This window comes from Parambassis ranga, chromosome 14, assembly GCF_900634625.1.
Source record: "Parambassis ranga chromosome 14, fParRan2.1, whole genome shotgun sequence".
Taxonomy (NCBI): Eukaryota; Metazoa; Chordata; class Actinopteri; family Ambassidae; genus Parambassis; species Parambassis ranga.
The window spans coordinates 14,647,650-14,668,368 of record NC_041034.1 but is presented as its reverse complement, the minus strand read 5'-3'; the positions used below and the strand labels follow the sequence as shown (position 1 = coordinate 14,668,368).

The following is a 20,719-nucleotide window of genomic DNA, read 5'->3' as shown; positions in this document are numbered from 1 at the left end:
GGTCTATGGTTTCCACATTCCCCCATTTTGGGTGAAAGCATACACTGTCGTGGTTTGAACACAAAAATGATCACACGTACTTTATACAACTTACTCTCTCTCCACCGCGCTGGAGTGTGCAGGATGATGGCAGCAAGAAGACGAACAGGTGTTGTTGACAGCTTTTGCAGATACAATGCTGCTGCTGCTGCGGTAGAATCCAAAAAAACACTTTTCCAGGAGCGAGTAATGTGTTCTCCTCTCGGCATTAATCTCCTTCAGCATGCTGCAACATGACTAGAGAAGCAAACACACCAGGTAATAAGTAGCTAACTTTTTTGATAAGAGCTAGCTAACTTTTTAGGACCTCGTGACATCACTAATTTGTTTGGTATGGCCATTTAGAAGCGTCTTTACTTCCTGGTCGCCATCTTGGAATTCTTCTTTCCGTGTTCGGGACGGGAGTGAGCAGCACCTGCACCACCTGGGCTCCAGAATAACCGGTACGAGCTAGCTGCTAACAAACTTAGCTACCATTGCTTGTTCCTGATACATAACAGCATACAGAGTACTACAACATGACTCTATTTATTGTCTTTTCCCCAGACTTTAGATTTTACTCCTTCAGCATACAGACTGCTGCATCAACATTATGGGTAAATATAAAGTATTTTTGCCCCCACAATTTCTACTGCCATTTATGTTAATAAAAGCTATGCTGTACTGTAGCATTTACCCCTTGTCAATTAAAGTAACATTATAACACAATTTACATTTTTTTTTGTACCACACAAACTGATCGTATCCTGTCATACATATTTCCTGTGTTGTTTAAGGATAACAAAATTGTGTATTTTTATGTTAAATAAAAGCATCTCTGAAGCTCTTTAGCATGTGTTTTTGTTTTATTAATGTGTGATATGAATGTAACAATAACAAATACCAAAAAAATAACCAAAAGTAAAGACATGGTGGCTCACAATGAATGAATATATAGCTGTGAGTCGCGTTAATATGCATCTTCTCTTCTCATTTTGGGAAGAGACCAAAGCAGAAACAAGACAGACAAGATAAATCTATATGTTTACTGCACATGGGGAAAATTCTAACTGATCATTCTAGCAACATTATAAAATAGCTGTTAAAAATCTGCTATAATGACACACTTACATGGAGACTGGTGCTCAGGACACTTGCTGCAAGACAGACAAAGTCTTCAAGGCATTGAAACACAGATGTGGTGATCAGAGCACAGATGGGATGCCTCCAGATCTCCTGACAACAGGACTGGCTTAATATTTTGCAAACTTTTGTCACAGCTTGTCTTAGTTTAAAGACTGCTGACCTCAAGACAGTGCAGGACAGGCCAAACTGTAAACAGCCTAAAGCTGGGGTCATACGCAATAAACAATGCTATACATGCACATAGTTATGATGAACTAATAGCAGAACTGCTGCTGCCATGTAGCTTTCTTGTTTCTTCATGTCAAGCTTTACCCGAGTACCTACCTTTACATTAATGCAGGAGTCACACCTGTCAATCACGCCAGATATGCCCTCTCATTTACAATTCATCATCAGTTATTTTCAGATGCACACTAAGGCACACCAATATGGTGGATTTTATTTTCACAAGGGAAATTTATGTTTATTTTGGTTGTTTATTTATTTATTGGATGGCGGTCAATTTGCACTTATAGCCACATCCGCACTGGCCTTCTTCTTTAGTGAGGGGTGGGGCATGTGCATACCACAACAACAACAACAACAGCAACAACAATTATGTCTTCCTCTTGGCTGGATTCCCACCATACTATACAGCCCACTTCACAAACAACTAATAAAACATTGTGTTAAAACATAATGTTTTACATTTTATGTGAGTGTATTATTGCATCATTTAAAAGTAATTTGTTTATTTAAATTTCAAAATCTCACTTACTGTGTGTGTGTGTGTGTGCGTGTGTGTGTGTGCTTAAAAAAGCATTGCAGCGACGCCCCTGATGAAACCACAGCATCATCCTTCTTTTGCCTGGAGTGCAGCTTTGGTCGCTTTACCGTTCCCCCTCCTCATCTGCCACACTTAAGTCCCTTCTTGGCATCACAGGGGCGCATCCTGCAGTCAGCGTTTATAACAGCAGACAGTGATATAGCTCCATAAACAAACCTGAGTTGCAGCGAGCTCCACCTCACCAACCAGATTCATTATCTCTGACACCTCCTAATTCCTCACCAACTGCCTGCTTTAAAAGAAAGTAATCTTCCTCAAACACAACTGTAATAAATTTGAAATCATAAAGTTGCACCGGCACTCCGCTCATCACTTCCAACCAGCGTTACAGCATGCCTTATTCCTCAACCTTGGCACGCTCCTTGTCACTATAAGAATGTCAATGGTAATAGAAAACACTGCCTCTCAGAGCTGAGAAATGCTGCCTATCTCTGACAGCACCTGTTTATTTCACTGCTGTGGAGCTAATCGATGTCTTCATCACCTCCGGACTCCTTTCTTACAACACTGCTCTCCGCACATACCTCAATAAACCTCATTATGTTGAAAATCCTGCTGCTTAAACGACTGCATGTACTTGCTCAAGAGGCCATCACTAAAAAAAAAAAAACATCGACTATACAGCAACAAATGCAAAATAATGTTTTGATAAGTGGAGGAAATTGGACACACGGGTGACACACTGCGTGGAGGAGCCAGCTGTTTAGGTCAAAGGAGTGTTTTCATTTGCAGCACAGCACTCAGCCATACTGCCGCTATAGATGTGCCTTCTAATAAAGAGTTGTTCAGAACTGACAGCCATCAGTTTCTTTTTTTTTTTTCTGTCAGCCTCTGTGCAATGTTGCCACATTTGCCCTAGCTGTCATGGCTGCCTCTTTGTCAACAGATTGCAGAGAATCTGCTGGATAAACACAGAAAAATTGAAAATGAAACTTGGCAGCTCACACACACACACACACACACACACACACACACACACACAAGTACACACAGTATCTTAGAAACCAAGGCAAACACTTGAATAACCCACTGTAGACAGTTGTCCTTGAAAAAGAAAGGGGGGGGGGCAAAAGACAGGGATGAAAGCAGCCATTCATAGTGCTGAGAAACTAACAGCTAAATTCAATCACTTTATTAGAATAATTCATGAAGAGGTGTATTTCATGAATGACTAAGTAAAAATTTCTAAATCATCACATTTTTCAAACAGTTTCCATATTTTTTTTTCAGTCATCATGGCTGCATTGGATTGGACTTTACCTTCCACACCATTTAGTCGTACCAGTCATATCGCTCAAGCTTGAAGTGATAATTGGAGTAAAAAAAAAAAAAAAAAATATCACACAGCGTCGTAGCTGTTGACAGATCTGTAAAGGAGGTCAGCCTTTTTAGGACACACAAGACGGTCTCGCAGGCTTTGCAGTCTTTGTACCTCACACCTGCTGTGAAAGGCCAAACCACATAAGTGCAGCCATTCACAGGAGGTAACAACATGTCAGCAACTGGATTGAAGGATTCCAGGTTTTTTCTTTATAGAAAACGACATGTATGCCCTGTTATTCTTGTTTTCTTTGTTGTGTCCTGTATACAATCAAAGCCAATAGCAGCTATAACAACGACTAAAGGTTTCTGGTATAGCTGTGGATGTGTCGTTCGTAACAGCCGAGCCCATTCTTCACTAGAGAAGAGATATTGATGGGTTTTCATCACATGAACGTCTTCATTTGATTCAGATTAAGGTCAGAGCTTTGACTTGGCTATTCCAAAACACACACTGTGTTCTTCTTTAATCAATGTTTTGTAGAATCACTTGTGTGTTTGGGTTGTTGTCTTGATGGATAACCCACTTCTTGTGTTGAGAGTCAGCCCACAACCATACAGTATGCCCTGATGTTTTCCTCTAGAATTTGCTGGTATAATACAGAATTCATTCTATTCCCTTCCTTTTTATCCAGATTTTTTTTCCCAGCAGCCCTCTGGCTTGTTCATGTGATCTTTAGCAAAAAGCTGAAGGGCAGCAATATTAGCTACATGCTGTAGCTACACTGTTGTGGAAGATGAAGTCATGTGCAGTCCACTGGAGGTAAAGTAAAGCCTCCAGTCTCTGTGATTCTAAGTGCTGAGTGACTGTTCTTTACACTGTTCTGTTCCCACATCGTCCTCTGTTGTGTTAAGTATGAAACACTTCACTCCAAAGTGCAATCCTACAGTGCCTGCAAGGTCAAGGAACTGCATCCTTCCTTGATCTCTGGGCAGTATGTGTTCTGAAAACCAAACTGGAAAAAATCTGGTAAACAGCCAAGAAGCGAGTGTAATTATTCATAGGTGAAGGGGAAGTTTAATTACTGAAATGGATTTCATTATTAGGGTTATGACTCCTGATCCTGGTCTCCTTCAGAATTGGGTCATAAAATTGGAAACTGTATCACCAGATAAATGGTCATAAACTGAATGAATAATTCAATATCTACATGATCTGCTATGTTTGACCTCATCTGTCAACCAACACGGATTGATAGGTTTGTGACCTGTGAAATTATTTTGATGAGTTATGTAGCGCTCATTGTAGTAATTATGAAGAACTTATTAATACTTGTGAGATTTCAGTTTCAGGTAATTGTAGTCTGCACAGTATGAGAACCTCAAGTGATCTTTGTTTGTCCAGCAAAGGTGAAGTAAAAAAAAATGCATGCTTGTTCTTGTAAGGGTCCATTAAGAATATGAGGTACGCTTCAGAGAAAAGCGAGGCTGGCTGTGCATAATATTCTGATAGACATGGAAAACAGTACATACTGTAAGGCAACATAAAAGCATTCTTACAGGAAGCATAAAAAATAAATCAATAGATGATTTTTCTGCTAATAGGCCTGTGCCTTCACATTTTTCTGCATCATTATAGCGGAATAATGGAAAAAAAAAGGTACAGACTTTGCATGAGATATGAGAAATGTGCCTTTCCAACAGTGGATACACTGGGGCATGGTCTGAAGAGTACAGGACTTGTGAAACAGCAGGTGGGTTAAAAGTGCAATCGATGATGTTAGTTGGTGCTTGAAGTCCACATTCAAGTTTGTTTTAAGAATTCCTTTTACTCTGTCTTTAACAGTTAACCATTAATAAAGTAAATTGTGATTAGGTGTTAAGAGGCAAGTGTTACACCACATGGTGGTGGGGTCACGTAGATGGACTGGTGACCCCATGACCTGATCACAAGTAAATAACGCATGACCATTTGCAGTAGAAGAGTGTGAAATCCTGTGATCTTGTTTTATGATTATGCTTGTGCCTATTCTAAGATGTGTGTATTCTGAGAAGTTGTGTCTGTTAGATAACAGAGGGTATAAGAAGGGAGTTGCTCTGAAAAGACCTTGAGCACTCCTACAGAGGCTACTGTCTGTGTATGTGACTGCTCCTTCCTGCAGGAATAAAAGCACTTGAGTGATTAACAGCTGATATTTTGGGTTTTATTCCTAACAAAGTTCTTGGTTTTTGTTAATAAATCACAAGAAGATCTATTATACATCATTATAAAATCAGTGTAATTACCTGTTGAGGATGTATGTGAGTCTTGAGATTCTTAACCTGACACACACACACACACACACTAAAAGACACCTGTGTAGTTTCTTAGCTGCTCTCTGGTAAATGAGGTTAATTAAACAGCTTATCTCATCACACCCTCTCAGGTTTACCTAATCAACCTCACCTCACTAACACACAATGGAAAAGGTTTACTGTAGCTGTAGGTCAAAATTGAAACCATTCAGCATAAACTGATTGTAACTCAGAAACCGTGAAGGATGTTAAATAATAGCAACCTTCCACATATAGCCCATTTCCCCAAGCAAACATTCATTATTTTATCTTCATTTAACTTGCCAGCTTGGGTCATAAGAAAGTGCTGTCGGTACTTACTGTCCTCAGAAGACTGAATACAGGAGGGCCCAAGCCTAAGTGGACATGTGGTCATGGGTGGAAGACCGGTTCTGAGCTTAGTGAGGTGGGAAGCAGGTTGGAGACACCAAGAGAATAATGAGAGCTGTAGAAGAAACCCAGAGGATCAACAGTGAAGAGCAGATCCATCAGGGTGTCTAATAATCTAAAACCAGAATCTTAAACTATAGGAATAAGCTGTTTATACATGTAGAACATAAGTAGGGTGGTGTAAAGACCCCATCATAACCAGATTAACAGTGTGCACACAGAGATGAGTTCACAGATTATTTGTTGTTGTTGCTTAAGGAACAGCAATATTTATTCAAAGAGTAGTTAAAGTGACATATTTGTTCCATGTATAACTCACAGAATAAGGCTGGACAATATAATATCTATAGCAAAATGTACATTTAACTGTATAGTTGTATGTTTTTGCTTTGTTTTTTTTTGTTTTTTTAAATACACCAGTGTCTGATAGTATTTTACTTGAACCTTGAACTGACCAATATTTCTCCTGTTTAATTACTGTGCAGTCAGTACTTTGATAAATTCGGTGCATTGTCCAGCTCTACTCCAGAAGTTACAGCCAAGGTCAATGGAACAGGAGAGTAGATGAAACGAACCCAGCGGAGAGAAACAATAAATGGAACCAGTCCATGACCAGACTTTTCATCATCCCCTAAAAAAGACAGAGGACAGAGCAGTCGAGATGTTAAGTTAAGTGAAACTGCATGCAATTCTCCCAGTACACACAACAGATAGTTCACATCAGAATGAAAGCAGCTCAAATGTACGCAACCAAATGCACAACCACAATCAACAATCTTTTTCTCCGCCTGAAATGATTAACCAGACTGATTTCCTCCAGACTGAAATTCATTTAACAAGAATAAAATTAAGTGATTGTGCTTTTATAACCAAAGTAGAACAAATAATACAAAGACAAGATGTACATCACTTATAAAACATTAACACTGTTAATATAAAATTTGATTTTGAAGCACTTCTGTGGCCGTAAACAATTTACAAGATGGCAGGTAATGACTGTTTAGCAGTTACAGTAAAATAACAAGACAGCTGACAAACAAAGATCATACAGACCGCATCAAGCAGCCGTCATGGACAATATTTTTTGTAGACACTCACAACCGCCATCGAAATGTGCATTCATCTTTACTTTACTGAGCAACCAGCAGCTCTGGGTGCTGGAAGCTGGGCACCACAAAAACAAACAAACAATAAACAGTGCATCAAATTGAAGTCCACAGACTTAAACATGAGAGCACTTTTTTTTCTTTTTTTTCCAACATCTAATGAGAAAGTAGAAAACCATATCATGTATTGTGCAGTATTTTTAGAGTCCATGTTGTAAAGGTCATAGTTCTTGGTCAGAAGCAACTGTAGGATATTCCTGCTGTGCTCATGTTGCTTCTTAGCTTTTCAGGAACTGGGAATATAAAACAGCATCAAATTAGACCATTGTGTCATCAATATAAAAATACATCTGGATGACTGATTTCTGTATGTTCATGTACCTCTTCCACCTGTCCTGTAGGTGTCGCCTGTCTTCCCTGTTTGGTCCTTGAGTCTCCACATGACATAAAGCTGGAAAAATTAGAATCATCTTTCTCCCTCTGCGCTTGACCTGAGGGGAAAGAGGGACGACTATACAGAAGGACGTCCCTAAATTCTGAGGGAGAAGCAGAATAGAATAACAGGAAGTTGGTGACACAAGCTACGCACTATTAACAACAATGTGAATCCATCCTCTACCTGAGTGCTGTCGGATTTTTCCGTTTCCTCTTTCTGCCAGTGGAGTCTTATGCTTCTCGTGGCTCTCTCTTTGCTCCAATGTTTCCTCTCTGACCTTGTGAGTCCCAGTGCTGCCCCGTCGGCCCCGGGCCTCCCCAGAGCCCATCCGAGGGAGCGTGGCCCCTCTCGCTTTATAGTCGCCGAGGGACATGGGGCTGGTGAAATTCAGAGGCATGCAAGAGTCTGGGCACAGAGGAGAGGACAGAGGTCCTACGTGTTAGAGTGATTAGGAAGTGACACACGTAAACTCTCATTCTGTGAGTCTTTACCATCATTGAAGACATCTTTGGGTTGGCCTGCCTGGTTCTGTTTATGCCTCCTGGGCCTTTTATGTGTTATTGCGGGACTCATGTTGCTATCTGTTGACATGGGGCTGCTGGGTCGTGGGAGTCGCCGGCCTGAAATCACCACTTAATTTTAACACAAATAATAAAATGGCATATTATATATAACAGACAGTGTTTTTTTTCCTTGCTTGCTTTTATTTATGTCATGCATTGTGTGTGGTGTCTCATCAATGAAGAGTGAGAAAGTACATCCAAGGGCACATCTGCAGAGTCTATTATATGCTGTGTGGTTTGTTAAGATCTGTGTTTTTATAAACACCACACTCAAGGACTGGAAGTTTAAAAGAAAGTTTCTAAGTGCTTTTTTATGACGTGCCTTCATTCTGTTTGTCTTTGGCATTTTTGTCTTTTTTTTGTGTAGCAGGAAAATAATACAAATATATATATCAACATTATTCTGCCACCATGATTCTCTCTCACCTGACTCCTCTGGGTACCGGCACATGCGCAGGCCTACAATATCCCGTGAAGATGCCACAGCCTGGTTGAAATCACCATCTGTAAAGAAGGATCCCTCTGAGGTGCTGACAACGCTGGACCGGCCTGATGAGATGTTGTCCTCAGATGCTGAGCCCCAGCTGTTAACCATGGACCCCGTGACTGATCTGTCCAGATCCCCAGTACTAGATGCTGGGGTCTGCTCCAGCCCGTGGAGGAGCAGCTTGTGTGGAGAGGGATGGTGCAGCTGGTGTTTGTGCTTCTGATGGTTGTGCTGTTGGCTGTAGTGACTATTGGTGAGCTCTGCATCTGTTTCCTCTTCCTCTGCCTCCTCCTCCTCCTCTTCCTCCTCCTCCTCATTCTCTTCCTGTCCTTCAGTATCCATGCAGAGGGGTATTGAGGTGTAGGTGTGTGGTGGGGAAAGAGGTCGCGGGTGGCTGTAGAATAATTAATAATTTTTAATGGAATAAGTGTTAGGTCATTGAAATCGGTGTATGAATGATTTAATCTGAGGCTACCTGAGGTGTTCATTGTGCAGGCCATTGCTGAGGTCGCCTTGCGATGATGTGTTAAGTGGGTGACTATAGGACATTTCTTTGGGTGATGAGGCAGCTCCTCTGACTGGTGGAGTGGGGCAGCCATCTATTCTCTCCTCTGGACTAAAACTGATAAGAGAAATCCAGCTGACATGGTGATGGTTAAAGGAATGATTACACGCCCCTGGCTATCATTGAAAAACATACAAAAGTGAACAAAAAGCTGTCTTCTTTTTCCCTGTGATTTTCCTTAAATTACACAAATGAAGTAAAGTCTGTTGTAACAGTAAACCCACTGTCTGACAATGACAAATGTCTAAATTGTATAATTACTTTGGGTAAAAGTGCGGGCTGTGAAAATAAGACCTTGTTTTGACAGAAGGTTTGCAGGTGTTCACAGCATATCTCCAATTAGGCATGTGTGGATCTGATAACTTTATCATATCATTGGTTTCTTACTCAGTATGCCCTGATGGGCTACAGCTGGCTAATGAGCAACATAATAACACTTTGAGAACTGTGGCTAAGGAAATGTGGCATTTATTCTGCAGCATTCTGAAGCGTGCGACTTTAAATATTTCTTTACAAACCTTGTAACAACAATGGTAATGTGCTTTTGTATCATATGGAAGTACTTGGATCTTCCTTTACCTCCTGTCCATTGGCAGACTATACTCATCGCAGTCCTGGGCATTAGGAGGAGATAATGCCTCTCCCCAGCTCACTGCATTATGTTTTGGGACCTTTGGGGCCCGTGTTGCCTTCTTTTGATTCTGACTCCCTGATAAATAAAAGGTAAACATCAAGGTAAACACAGACTTGTGGTTTGCCTCATTAATATTAAACACTGCAGTAGTAGTTGGCCCTACCTGAGGTGCTGTTGCTGCCTCTGTCTGAACTGTGGTAAGAGCCCCCTGTGCTGTGATCACGAGTCTGGTTGTAGGGGATAGTTTTAGGATGGATCATTCCTTCACTTCCTTGTAGGTGATCTGAACACAGAGCAGTACATATATTTGTTATAACCTTTTTTTCATATAAATGGCGAAATCAGTGTTACACTTACCTTTACTGTTTAGCTCAATCATGTTATACTGCATCTGTGCTGCCATCTCCTTTGGCATTGGAGGCAGGTTGGGCGGCTGTTTCCAGCAGGGTAAGTCCAGAGGCTCTCCTAGAGAGCCACCTGGGGCTGCCTTATTCTTGATGCTTGCCTGAATGAGCTGTGTGGTGGCATACGGAATGGGCTCATATGTGGCTGTTGAGTCTCCTCCTGGACTTGCGTAGCACAAGTTGGACTTGTTGAATGTTTTAATCTCATTGAGCTTGTTGGAGAGGTTCACATCACTGTATATGGCAGTCTCAGAACCAAGCTGTTTATTCTCTGGATGGTTTCCATAGTTGGCTATGCAGTCAGCTGAGTAGTTGAAACAAAAGCAGTGCATGAACACAGCAACTCACAAACCACTGCTGCACAGTGTGTTTTAATTATAAGGTGAACTGCACATACCTGGCCGGCTGTATGTTGTCATGTTACTGTCACTGGTGCCATTGCCATTATTGCAGCAGTTGATGCTACAGTCCTTGTGATTGGCACATGCATTTGGCCAGTTGTCAGGCAGCCACAGCTGGTTCAGTGGTTCACCCATGCTGAGAAGGCCAGGTCTGCAACAAGGAGCACCACACCACTGTCAATCAAACCCTGCTGTCCTCATACAACACACATTGATGAGTGTGGTGTGGATGAGTCAGAACTTTTACAGCAGGTGGACATCGCCCCCTAGTGTTTCCACACTGTAAGTGCATTTTCTCTGGTAAATCTTTATATAAACACAAAGGAACAGAAATATCACTCACCTGCCAACGCTGCACACAGATTCTCCTCTTTGATATGCGACTGTAAAGAGAAACAGAAAAAAAACATTCAACATTGATGAGGTGTCAAAAAGAAGTAGTGTCAAAGGCACAGAAAACCATGAAAGGCAGGTAAAGAGACAGAGCAAAAAACCTGCACCTACTTCAGTAGATATGTTTCCATCCATATGGCACAAAGTCTGACTGTCTGGTTTAATTTGTGTGAACACAAACTGCCTTTACTCATCTCAATATAACTGCACAACTCATTTCAAAACTTGGTTTGAAAAAGTTCCTCAGAAAACATAAAATAAACTGAACTTAACAATGCATTTATTTTCAGTCAAATTAACCTCATCTGCTGAGAATATAACTGAATTAATCTCTGTGTTTCTGTTTAGTACATTGGTACATAGAAAGGAATGTTTGTTTCCTTTCATTTCAGTTTATGCATTTGATTTGGATGATGTGTTCAGGTGCATCAGAGGTAAAGGGAGAAAAGAGGAAGAGAAGTAAAAGACAAACAAAATGTACTTCAGGAGTATTAATATTTAACCGCTCTCAGATTTAGCTCATATTCATGGGGTTCTACTTCAGTCTCTTGGTTGTGTTTTCATTGTGTATTCTATGTAAAGACTTCAAGATGGTTTTAAAGTCCCAATTCAATAATTTACAGACATAAAAGTGTGTTTAAAATTGTTTTCTTATTTCCTAAATGTCAATGGCTAAGAATAACTGAATAGAACACACCAGTTCTTGTAAACAGGGTTCATATTGGTATGTAAAAATGCATAAAATATTAAAAACAGGTACTAAAACATCACACATATTAGCAAAAAAAGCACACTGCACATACCTGTAGGTGTAAAGGTGAATGATGGGACTGTGGGGACAAACAAAAGAAGGGAAATTAGTTATATTAATGATAATACAGTAGACAATATAATTACTATCCTCTTTTTGTTGTGTGTCTAAGTGTAACCTCTGCTGAAATCTCTGCACACAAAAATGGATGTGTGCAGAGATTTAAATAACCACATGCCACATGTGTTAATGCTGCCTCTGTCTTTGACATAAGTGTCGAGGTGAAGGTTAATGGGGGTGACAGGCGAGGGGGAAAATAAACGGCAATATTGTAGGAGACATGGTAATGGCAGGTTGACAGGCCTGTGACTCCAAGAACTGCGCTGCGTTGAGGGAATGACACTCTACAAATAAGCAATTAAAGGTCAGCCTTTGAATGTTTGCACAGCCGCAAATGCAAATTTGTTTCTGAAGTCTTTGTGTCAGAGGCAGATTAGACCAGAGTATTTTTCACCCTTTGATGTGATCTGCTTATCTTCCTCTGAAAATATTCCTTAATATCACTGAAATGATGGCTGCTGTTTGGCGTGGTGGCAACGTGTCATGGCTTGATCCCTGCTGCAATCACGTTGACCTTTAAATGTATGATCGGCCTGTTGCTGCACATGTACACTTGGCCTACATGGATAGTAAGTCATCTATGCATCAATCAGTATAAACTGCAGACATAAGACAGAAGCACACACCCTTGCGGATGCCTGTGTATGTGCTGCTGAGGCCACTTCTCTTCTTGCGGTGACGGTAGAGCCACACACTGAAAATCATAAGGATCAACCAGCAGGTGGCGCCAATGCCAGCGATAAATGCAGGCTGCTTCACTACATCAGAGATCTGAGACAATGCGTCTCTTTCCTCACTAATATCCATCATCTGGCCTGCCGAGTCTAGTCAATAAAAGCAGAAAGAGAGAATATGAACAAAATAAAATCACTCACAAAGATTTCAGAGTGTAGTTTCAGTGGAACATGGCATTATTATTATTAACTGAATACTTCATTTTGGGAAAACTTTTACCTAATTGAAAGAAAGCAACATCACTTTTTACTCCAGGTCCAGCACCGTTGCTGGCTGCAACTTCTACACTGTAGCGGATCCCTGGTGCCAGACTGGAGATGAGCACAGAGAAAGTGGAGCCATCCACTGACTGGTTTACATGGTAGCGGCTCTCATTACCCAGACACCAGATCTGTCAAGAGCAAGGAAGGAGGAGATGACGGTGATTGCCCCAGAGACACATGCAACAACACAAGAGGCAGTCTCACAAAGATACAATTTACATATTAAGTGGAATACATGTGATTTAGAGCATAAGTACATGAGAGGACAGGTAGATGACTTTTTTTTTTTAACCTTGTATTCCTGAATGATTCCAGCCTCTTCCACTTCTGGAGGCGGTTTCCATGAAACAAGGATAGCAGTCCCATTGGCATCACTCTTTGTAACTGTAACACCCTGGGGTGCTCTGCTAGGGGCTGAAACAACAGAGCATACAGTTAATAATGGAGTCATGGACTAAGTCTCACCTGATGTCAGCTCTGCCATCCAAATGATAAAAGAAAACAGTTCTCTAGAACAAAACTTCACCTTCTTCCAGTGTCCTGACTACCTTCACCTCGCTGTCAGCTCCCTGGAACTCATCAAAGAAAGGACGCACTTTGAACTCGTAGATGGAGGCTTTCTTCAGGTGACTGATCACCACCCCGTCCTCTCGCGGGGCACGTACCTCCAGGATGCTCCACTGGCCCTCAGGCTGGCCATGTTCAGCAGACGCCCTGTAAAGCACCTTGTAACCCTGAATGTATGGAGATGGCTGCTCGACCTGTTAGAGAGAGAAAAACTGATCATGAATCTGTGTCACTAACACACAAAGTCCGAGGTTCAGAACAGGAAAAATATGGTCAAACTTTCATTTAATTTTGTTTTAGGGTGATACAGATGACTATTTCCCCATATCTGTGAACTCTCACTGTAAACCACAATATGAACTCATTAATAGTTTCCACTCAGCATGGTTTTGGTTAAATGTAAGCCAGAAGGGAGACTAAGCACTTTCCATTTAAACCACACTGTTATGACAAACGATGCCTTCACACAGACACATGCTGTATACTGTATACAATTTTATGTGTTTAGAATATATCTCACCCATGCATTCACTCCTCTGTGCCATAGATTTAAAGCTAATGAATGTTTAGAGAAAGAAAAACCAAACCGTGTAAAGTGAATTTAGAATAAAATAAATGTGTCACTTGGTGTGTTTCTCTAAACTATCAACCTAGTCATTATTCTCTTTTGATTTGGAAAGAAAAATTAACATATATTTATCATCATATATTTAACATATATTTTATTAAAGTACAGTGTATGTTTAAATGGGAAATTTGACGATTCCTTATGTTTACCCTCGCTTGACAACGACACAGTACTGAGCATTCTGTATGCAGCCAACATGCTATGGTCCCCCTACCTTCCACTGCACCCTGACTGCAGATGATGACAAGACGAGTGGTGTATGGAGGTGGATCACGATGTCTCCCAGCTCTCTCTGGATGTGGCGGTGGTCCACTCCCTGCATGGTGGAAGTGCTGTCTGTGTGAGCCAAAACAAGGTAAGAATCATTGATTTGAACTGAAATAAACATTTTAAGAAGTTTAAGTTAGTTCAATGGAAAGCTATGCTCGGGAAAGGAATGGGGAAAACCCCACACTGACCCTGTGTCCTGACAGCATCAGATATTGGACTGGGGTCACTGAGGCCATAAGCATTCACTGCTCTGACCATAAAGAGGTAGACAGCTCCAGGCTTCAGGTTTCTCAGGACAAAGGTCTGGCCCTTCACATGCTCTGCTAGGGTCATCCATCTGCTGCCTAATATATAACTGCAGAGAGAGGTGAAGAGAGAACACAAGGGACATTTAATCAAACTTTTCTTATGTATTATAGAATTAAATATGCAGGGTGCCACATATGTTTAACCTGAATGCCTCTATAAGGTGAGATGTGGGTGCCGGACCAGCACTGGGGCTGGATTTCCAAGACAGAGTGATGGAGGTACGAGTGATGTCCGTCACCTCTGGTTTAGATGGAGCGCTGGGAATGAGGTTAGGGTCTGATGGATGTCCGGACTGGACCACAACTCCAAACTCTGCCACACAGACACCAATAATTTCACTATAAAGTTAACCACACAGGATTCGATTGATTTTATTTTTTACCCTCCACTTGCAGGTATGCTGTCCAAGAAGCCTCTCCACTGGGACTAGATGCTACACAAGTATAGAATCCTGTATCTCCCAGCTGAAGAGAAAAGAAACATCAACTAGACCGCCTCAGCTCCGCGCCTCAATAACTGCTGTATGACTTTATTCCCTACCTTAGCATAGTGAATCTTCAGTGATCCAGATTCTGTTAGAGACATGCGGGAGTCCACAGGAGACACTACTGTGCCATCCTTCTTCCACAGGACTGTAGGAGGCGGGGTGCCAACAGTCTGGCAACCCAGTACCACAGTGCTGTCTACAGGAACAGTCTGATTGATCGGGCCCTGCCTGATGACAGGAGGAGGGAGGTCTGACCCAGCTAATTAAAGCAAAAGTAGGAAAAAATAATGTTAACACTTTACCCATAATCCTGTTACATACAGTACAATATGAAATGTTTAGATGACACAAGACATTCTGTAACATGACAATCCAACCATTTAGAGTATTTTTTGTGGATAAATGAATAAGGCAAACACATTATAAGTAGAAAGTAGCAACAGAGAAAAAAGGAAAGCTTCCTCTTTTCCCTGTTGCTACTTTCACCACTGAACAAAACAAAATACAAAAGAATAGTGTCACTGTCAAGAGTATATTACAGACTTCACAGAAATTGGGAATTGATGTTCAGGTAAGGTTATAAAGAGAAAGAGAAATATAAGTAAAAAAAGATGAAAGTATAGAAAATGAAAATGAAATGCTGAGAAAAAAAAACAGAAGACAGATAAGATGGGAAAGATATTGAGAAGAAAATTGGTGAGAGGGAGAACAATAGGCTTAGGTGGCTGTGCAGGCAGCGGAGGAAAAAGAAATCAACTTTTCCCCTCCAGCGGAGAGCAACTAATCGTTCATTGGGTAGTAGGTACTGCTGGAGCCGGATCCAATCACAACGGCAAAGCCCAACTAATAACAGTCCCACTTAGATAACAGAGCTCTCTCTCTCTCTCTCTCTCTCTTACATTTTAAAACCCTGTGGATGGGGGCAGGGGTTCCAGATAAATAAATAAATAAAAGAAAAGCACCAAAAAAAAAAAAAGTGATGGAAACATCCCTTGAAAACTGCCAGAGGTAATGCGAACCAGTTATTACCATACAAATGCACCACTCCAAATGGGGATGAGAGGAGTGTGGTAGGGATGGAGGGAATTTTGGGGGGAGGGGAGACTAGAGAGAAACAAGTACAAGTGAGAGAGCAGACGACTGACAAAAAACACACCCCCCCCCTTTTTTATACCTCTCATTTTACTGAGGTGGGTGCAGAACACATTACCAACATGAGCCGAAGACTGTCCATTATAACAAATAGTGTTGCACTGAGGAAATCTGTGTGTACATGCATTAGCCATCTAATAAAACCTGAAGCAATTACCCTAATTAATGTAGTGTACTGCATGTTCAAAGTTACACAGACACATGTATTCATGATCACACAGGTGTGTAATTACCATTGTGGGCCTCCGAGCACATTTAAATTGCTTTTTTAAAACGATTAACGCCGCTATTCCATCCTGCAGGACTTCCTCAGACCACTTTTCTATATAAAGGTAACCATAAATGACAACGTGCCAGACATAATTCATAAATATCCATATCAGAACATAACAAAGACTGTGCTGTGTTAGTGTAAACAGTGCACTTTTTTATAGTAATCACGGAAGCAGAGGAGTTTAAACCTATGAAGAGCATCTCATGAAATCCCTCCCCTGACAGTAGACAAGGCTAACTACCACACCCATAAGGGAGACAGCTCTAACCACACTGCAACCACAGCCATTTTACAGACTAATATACCTGCTCATCAGAAAAACGGGACCAAAAATGACTACAAAAAAGACAAAAGGATGATGCTGGAAAGGTGCATCATAAAAGTACTCACAGTCTGTGACCTCCAGCAGTGCTTTAGTAATAACACTGCCAGCGATGTTGAGAGCCTGGCAGCTGTAGAAGCCGCCATCAGAGCGCTGGACATCGGTAATGGTCAAACTGCCCATCTGTGAGACAGACAGACGACTGAAGGGCTGTGGTGGCTGGTAAGAAAACAGAAGACTCTAAAGGGGAGACAGAGATCGCAGTTAGAAAGCCATTCATTGTCTTTATTTACACTGAGCAGTGATTTAGTGTGATGACAGACTCAGGGTAAGTCTCACCTCACTGCCCTCCCTTTGCCAGAAAATAGCAGGCTGTGGGTTGCCAGTGGCCTCACACTGGAAGGTGACCGTCCTGCCCACTGTCACCACCTGGTTCCTGGGGCGTATGACAAACGCTGGGGGCACTGCAGAAGAAGAGAGGTTCTAATTACCTGGCAGCCTGACACATTTTCAGCATTCTCAGTGGTAGTGTGCATAAAAAGCTCAATGAAAAATGCCTTGGCGTCATTCATTTTTTACCTTTTCAAATGACTTTATGACTGTTCATATACCCACACATAGCGTGAATTACATACTGTGGTGGTGGATGGATTTACAGTGCAGATAGGACAGTGATTTCCTGTTGCTGTCTGATGGTGGATGATGGATGACAACTTACCAGTATTGACTACAAGGGAAAAGACACAAAACAGAGCAGTGCAATGAATAATCAGGATGAATACAGAGATATGCAATTACAGTTATGCATTTAACAGTATTGGCAAATGATAGAATGAGCGAGCACAATGAAACAAGGGACGATTATGCAAGCAAATGTACCTATAAATTATGGATGAATCATGACTATACGGGGCCCAGCCCACAGCCAGAGCTTTCAGTCATTGTGCACCCCTTTGTGGTCATTTTACATGTCTTAGTCATCAGTCACTTTGTGGTAATTTGAGATCTATGTTTCCCCGTGGTTATTTTATATCTCTTTGTGTCCATTTATGGTTGTTTTATGTGTCACTCTCCGTGTCACCTATTTAAAGTCATTACAAATCTATTTGTAGTGAGCTCTTTGAGGTCATTTTTTTGTTTTATTTTTTGTTTTTGTCCATTTGTCCAACTGCAGTTTTTTTGTCTCATTGTAGCAGTTTGTTATTGTTTTGTGTTTCTTCCTGTCTCTGTCTATTTCTGGTAGTTTGTCCTACTCTAATATGTTTAAATATTACCCTTTCATCATGACAGTATTTATTTCATTCAGTAATACGTTTTTACATTTACACAACATATATGTTAATATACACATTTTTAATTTTATACATTCAGGTTTTGGCTATTAAACCTGCCCTCATGAAGAAATGATGATGGCATTGCATGGATGTGGGCTTGATGGAACTGGGCTGGTCACACAGGACTATAAAGTTTGGAAAATAATGTACACGAGACGCAAACTCACAGCAGGGTAAAAAGAGAGCTGTTTAAACCCAATAAGAACTGACTTGATGACTGTAGTATTATGTCACTGCTGGGTTGAGTCACAGAGGAGGCAGTCCATAGAGGCACATTTGGATATAGCTACTATCACCTAATGAGGATTTAAACCTCTGAGGGGAGCATAGTGCCTGTACAGAGAGGAGGATGGGGATCTACTGGTGCTCTACAGAAACCTCCAGTGTATTGACTGTAGCACAATGAGATCATCAGTAGGAGCTAGCTAAGCAATGCAATGTAATCTCATGATTACACTTTTGGATAAAATTGCACCCAAGTCTTTCATAAACGATTTTGTTCCGATTGTGATTTTGATTATGTGTATTACGTTTGTGCTCAGTGTTCTCCTGCTGTAAGAAGTGCAAAATAACAGGTTAATGCTGCAACAGCAGGGTACTGCTAATTTAACAGTAACTTGTGGCAACTGAGCTGCCAGATCTTTACTGCTTTGACAGGGACATTTCTAACAGCGAAATGTATACAAAGCTGTTTCCTATAACAATCAATGGAGGACTTTAATATTGCGATTACAACACAATGGCGTCATTCATTCATATACGATAAAAGGCCTGGTGAGTCTTTATTTCCTGGGACAACATGGGATTTCAACATTAACTCTTGAAATCCCTTTTACCTCATTTAGTTCATTCCCAGGTGCTGTAGCCATGGAAATCCACTACATTACATTCTTGGGAGAGCTTGAGCAAACCTCTGATGAGTAAGCCTCTTGGCATGCAATATTTGTCTCAAGCAGCAATTGTTTAATATCAACCAAATGTTCCAGGTCAATAAAAAATAATTCTGTAGTTAAGATTGTGTCTTTAGTTTGAGCTAGCCAGAGCTTAAGACAGACAGTATTTTTGATTCAATATAAAACAGGCATTCACTCCCTACAATCTGTATTATTTCTGCTTTTCTCCCTTTGCTTCTCAAATTAGACGTATGTTCTCCCTTCATGCTCGTTTTCTCATGCTTTTGGAGGAAGAGCAATACAATATAATTGGAACCATGTCACTTCCCAGCATGCAACTAACCCTGCCTTATCTTTAATTAAGTCCTACTGTCCTCACAGTATATGTCACCCACTGTGTCGCAGCCATGTGTGTGCATCTTTATGTGTTTAGGCCTGCGTGTGCAAGAAGTGTCTCGCTGCTCATTTCCAGTCACCGATTTAAGAACTAAAGGGTGTCATTGTGGCATGACAACCAAATGAATCCATTTTCTGCGGTCACGTAAACATTTACTTTGCATGCGCCTTTTCAGTTTACTCAGGACATTACTATGGAACGTTTTGTAAACAAACTTCTGCACTGTCTTATACAGTTTGTTATTTAGAATGGCTGAGAGCTGCAGACATTATGAGACCTCCAGCCAGGAAGTAAAAAAAACACACACACACATGAAAACCCCAGAGATAATTCTGCCTTTCTGCACTGTCTCTAGAGAAACGGCAACCTTAGGCACAAAAATGAAAACTTGGCCTGGATAAAAAGAGAGGCTGTGTAAAAGTCTCCCCCTGCAAATTTGTAGACGAGACAGGATTCGTTCTCTTATTAGGTTAGGAATACTGTTTGGCACACACTTCTCATCCATGAAAAGGAAACTTGAGGTTTTTGAAAAAAAACAAAGAGTGAACTGAACACTATTCAAGAGGAGGTGGTGGTACGGTTGGAGGACATTACGTGTGAAGGTCGGGTTGTACTGACCGTGCACAGTGAGCGTGGCGGATGCTTCAGACTTCCCAACCATGTTCTCCACCATGCATGTATAGGAGCCCTCATCTGAAGAGGTCACTTGGCGAACAATCAAAGTATGGTCCTCTAGGATTTCAAATCTGTAGACGGGATGGACACACACACTCAGGAGATGAAAGAACATGCTGAAACGCCATGTTTGCATGGTAAATTACTGTATATAGAGGGCCTTTGTGACTTACCTGCCCTTAGGCAGGTCAGAATCATCTTTCCTCCAGCGGACAGTGGGAACAGGGTCTCCTTGAACCACACAGTGGAACTCCACGCTCTCATCGGCCAAAACTACTACGCTGCTGGGACGCTTCACAAAGGTCGGCCTCTCTGGAGGGCAGTAAAAAAAAGGAAAGAAACACACACATCAGTATAAGCATATACCATTACATTTGTAGGTGCCATCCAGAGTGCGACCAAAAAGTCTGGGACCACATTATAGATCTTTCAAATATTCACGTACACCTGGATGTAATGTGAAAGGATTCAGGGACATTTAAAATGCAAAATAAAGAAGACAAATTTAAAATTCTGCACCCTTTCCAGGTTAACCAGTCAAATTTCCCTGAGTTCTAATCTTTAATGGAGGAAAGTGGA

General features: G+C 41.2%; 1 protein-coding gene across 1 annotated transcript in view; it reads right to left on the bottom strand.

Annotated features, from left to right (window-relative positions):
• Positions 1-6,315: 6,315 nt before the first annotated feature.
• The window catches only part of LOC114445740 (roundabout homolog 1-like), a 77,237-nt gene continuing 62,833 nt past the window's right edge, over positions 6,316-20,719 (bottom strand). The window contains exons 9-34 of the mRNA XM_028420917.1: positions 20,314-20,452; positions 20,084-20,211; positions 17,560-17,568; positions 17,181-17,305; positions 16,910-17,081; positions 15,147-15,352; positions 14,989-15,070; positions 14,750-14,918; positions 14,486-14,652; positions 14,242-14,363; positions 13,359-13,593; positions 13,125-13,246; positions 12,789-12,960; positions 12,461-12,658; positions 11,767-11,793; positions 10,914-10,953; positions 10,567-10,721; positions 10,123-10,473; positions 9,929-10,048; positions 9,711-9,840; positions 9,042-9,188; positions 8,506-8,960; positions 8,008-8,136; positions 7,700-7,921; positions 7,462-7,616; positions 6,316-7,373 (exon numbers count right to left, since the gene is read on the bottom strand). Of these exons, the coding sequence (XP_028276718.1) occupies positions 7,359-7,373; positions 7,462-7,616; positions 7,700-7,921; positions 8,008-8,136; positions 8,506-8,960; positions 9,042-9,188; positions 9,711-9,840; positions 9,929-10,048; positions 10,123-10,473; positions 10,567-10,721; positions 10,914-10,953; positions 11,767-11,793; positions 12,461-12,658; positions 12,789-12,960; positions 13,125-13,246; positions 13,359-13,593; positions 14,242-14,363; positions 14,486-14,652; positions 14,750-14,918; positions 14,989-15,070; positions 15,147-15,352; positions 16,910-17,081; positions 17,181-17,305; positions 17,560-17,568; positions 20,084-20,211; positions 20,314-20,452 (3,992 nt within the window). The 3' untranslated portion in view covers positions 6,316-7,358. The remainder of the gene's footprint in view (positions 7,374-7,461; positions 7,617-7,699; positions 7,922-8,007; positions 8,137-8,505; positions 8,961-9,041; positions 9,189-9,710; positions 9,841-9,928; positions 10,049-10,122; positions 10,474-10,566; positions 10,722-10,913; positions 10,954-11,766; positions 11,794-12,460; positions 12,659-12,788; positions 12,961-13,124; positions 13,247-13,358; positions 13,594-14,241; positions 14,364-14,485; positions 14,653-14,749; positions 14,919-14,988; positions 15,071-15,146; positions 15,353-16,909; positions 17,082-17,180; positions 17,306-17,559; positions 17,569-20,083; positions 20,212-20,313; positions 20,453-20,719) is intronic.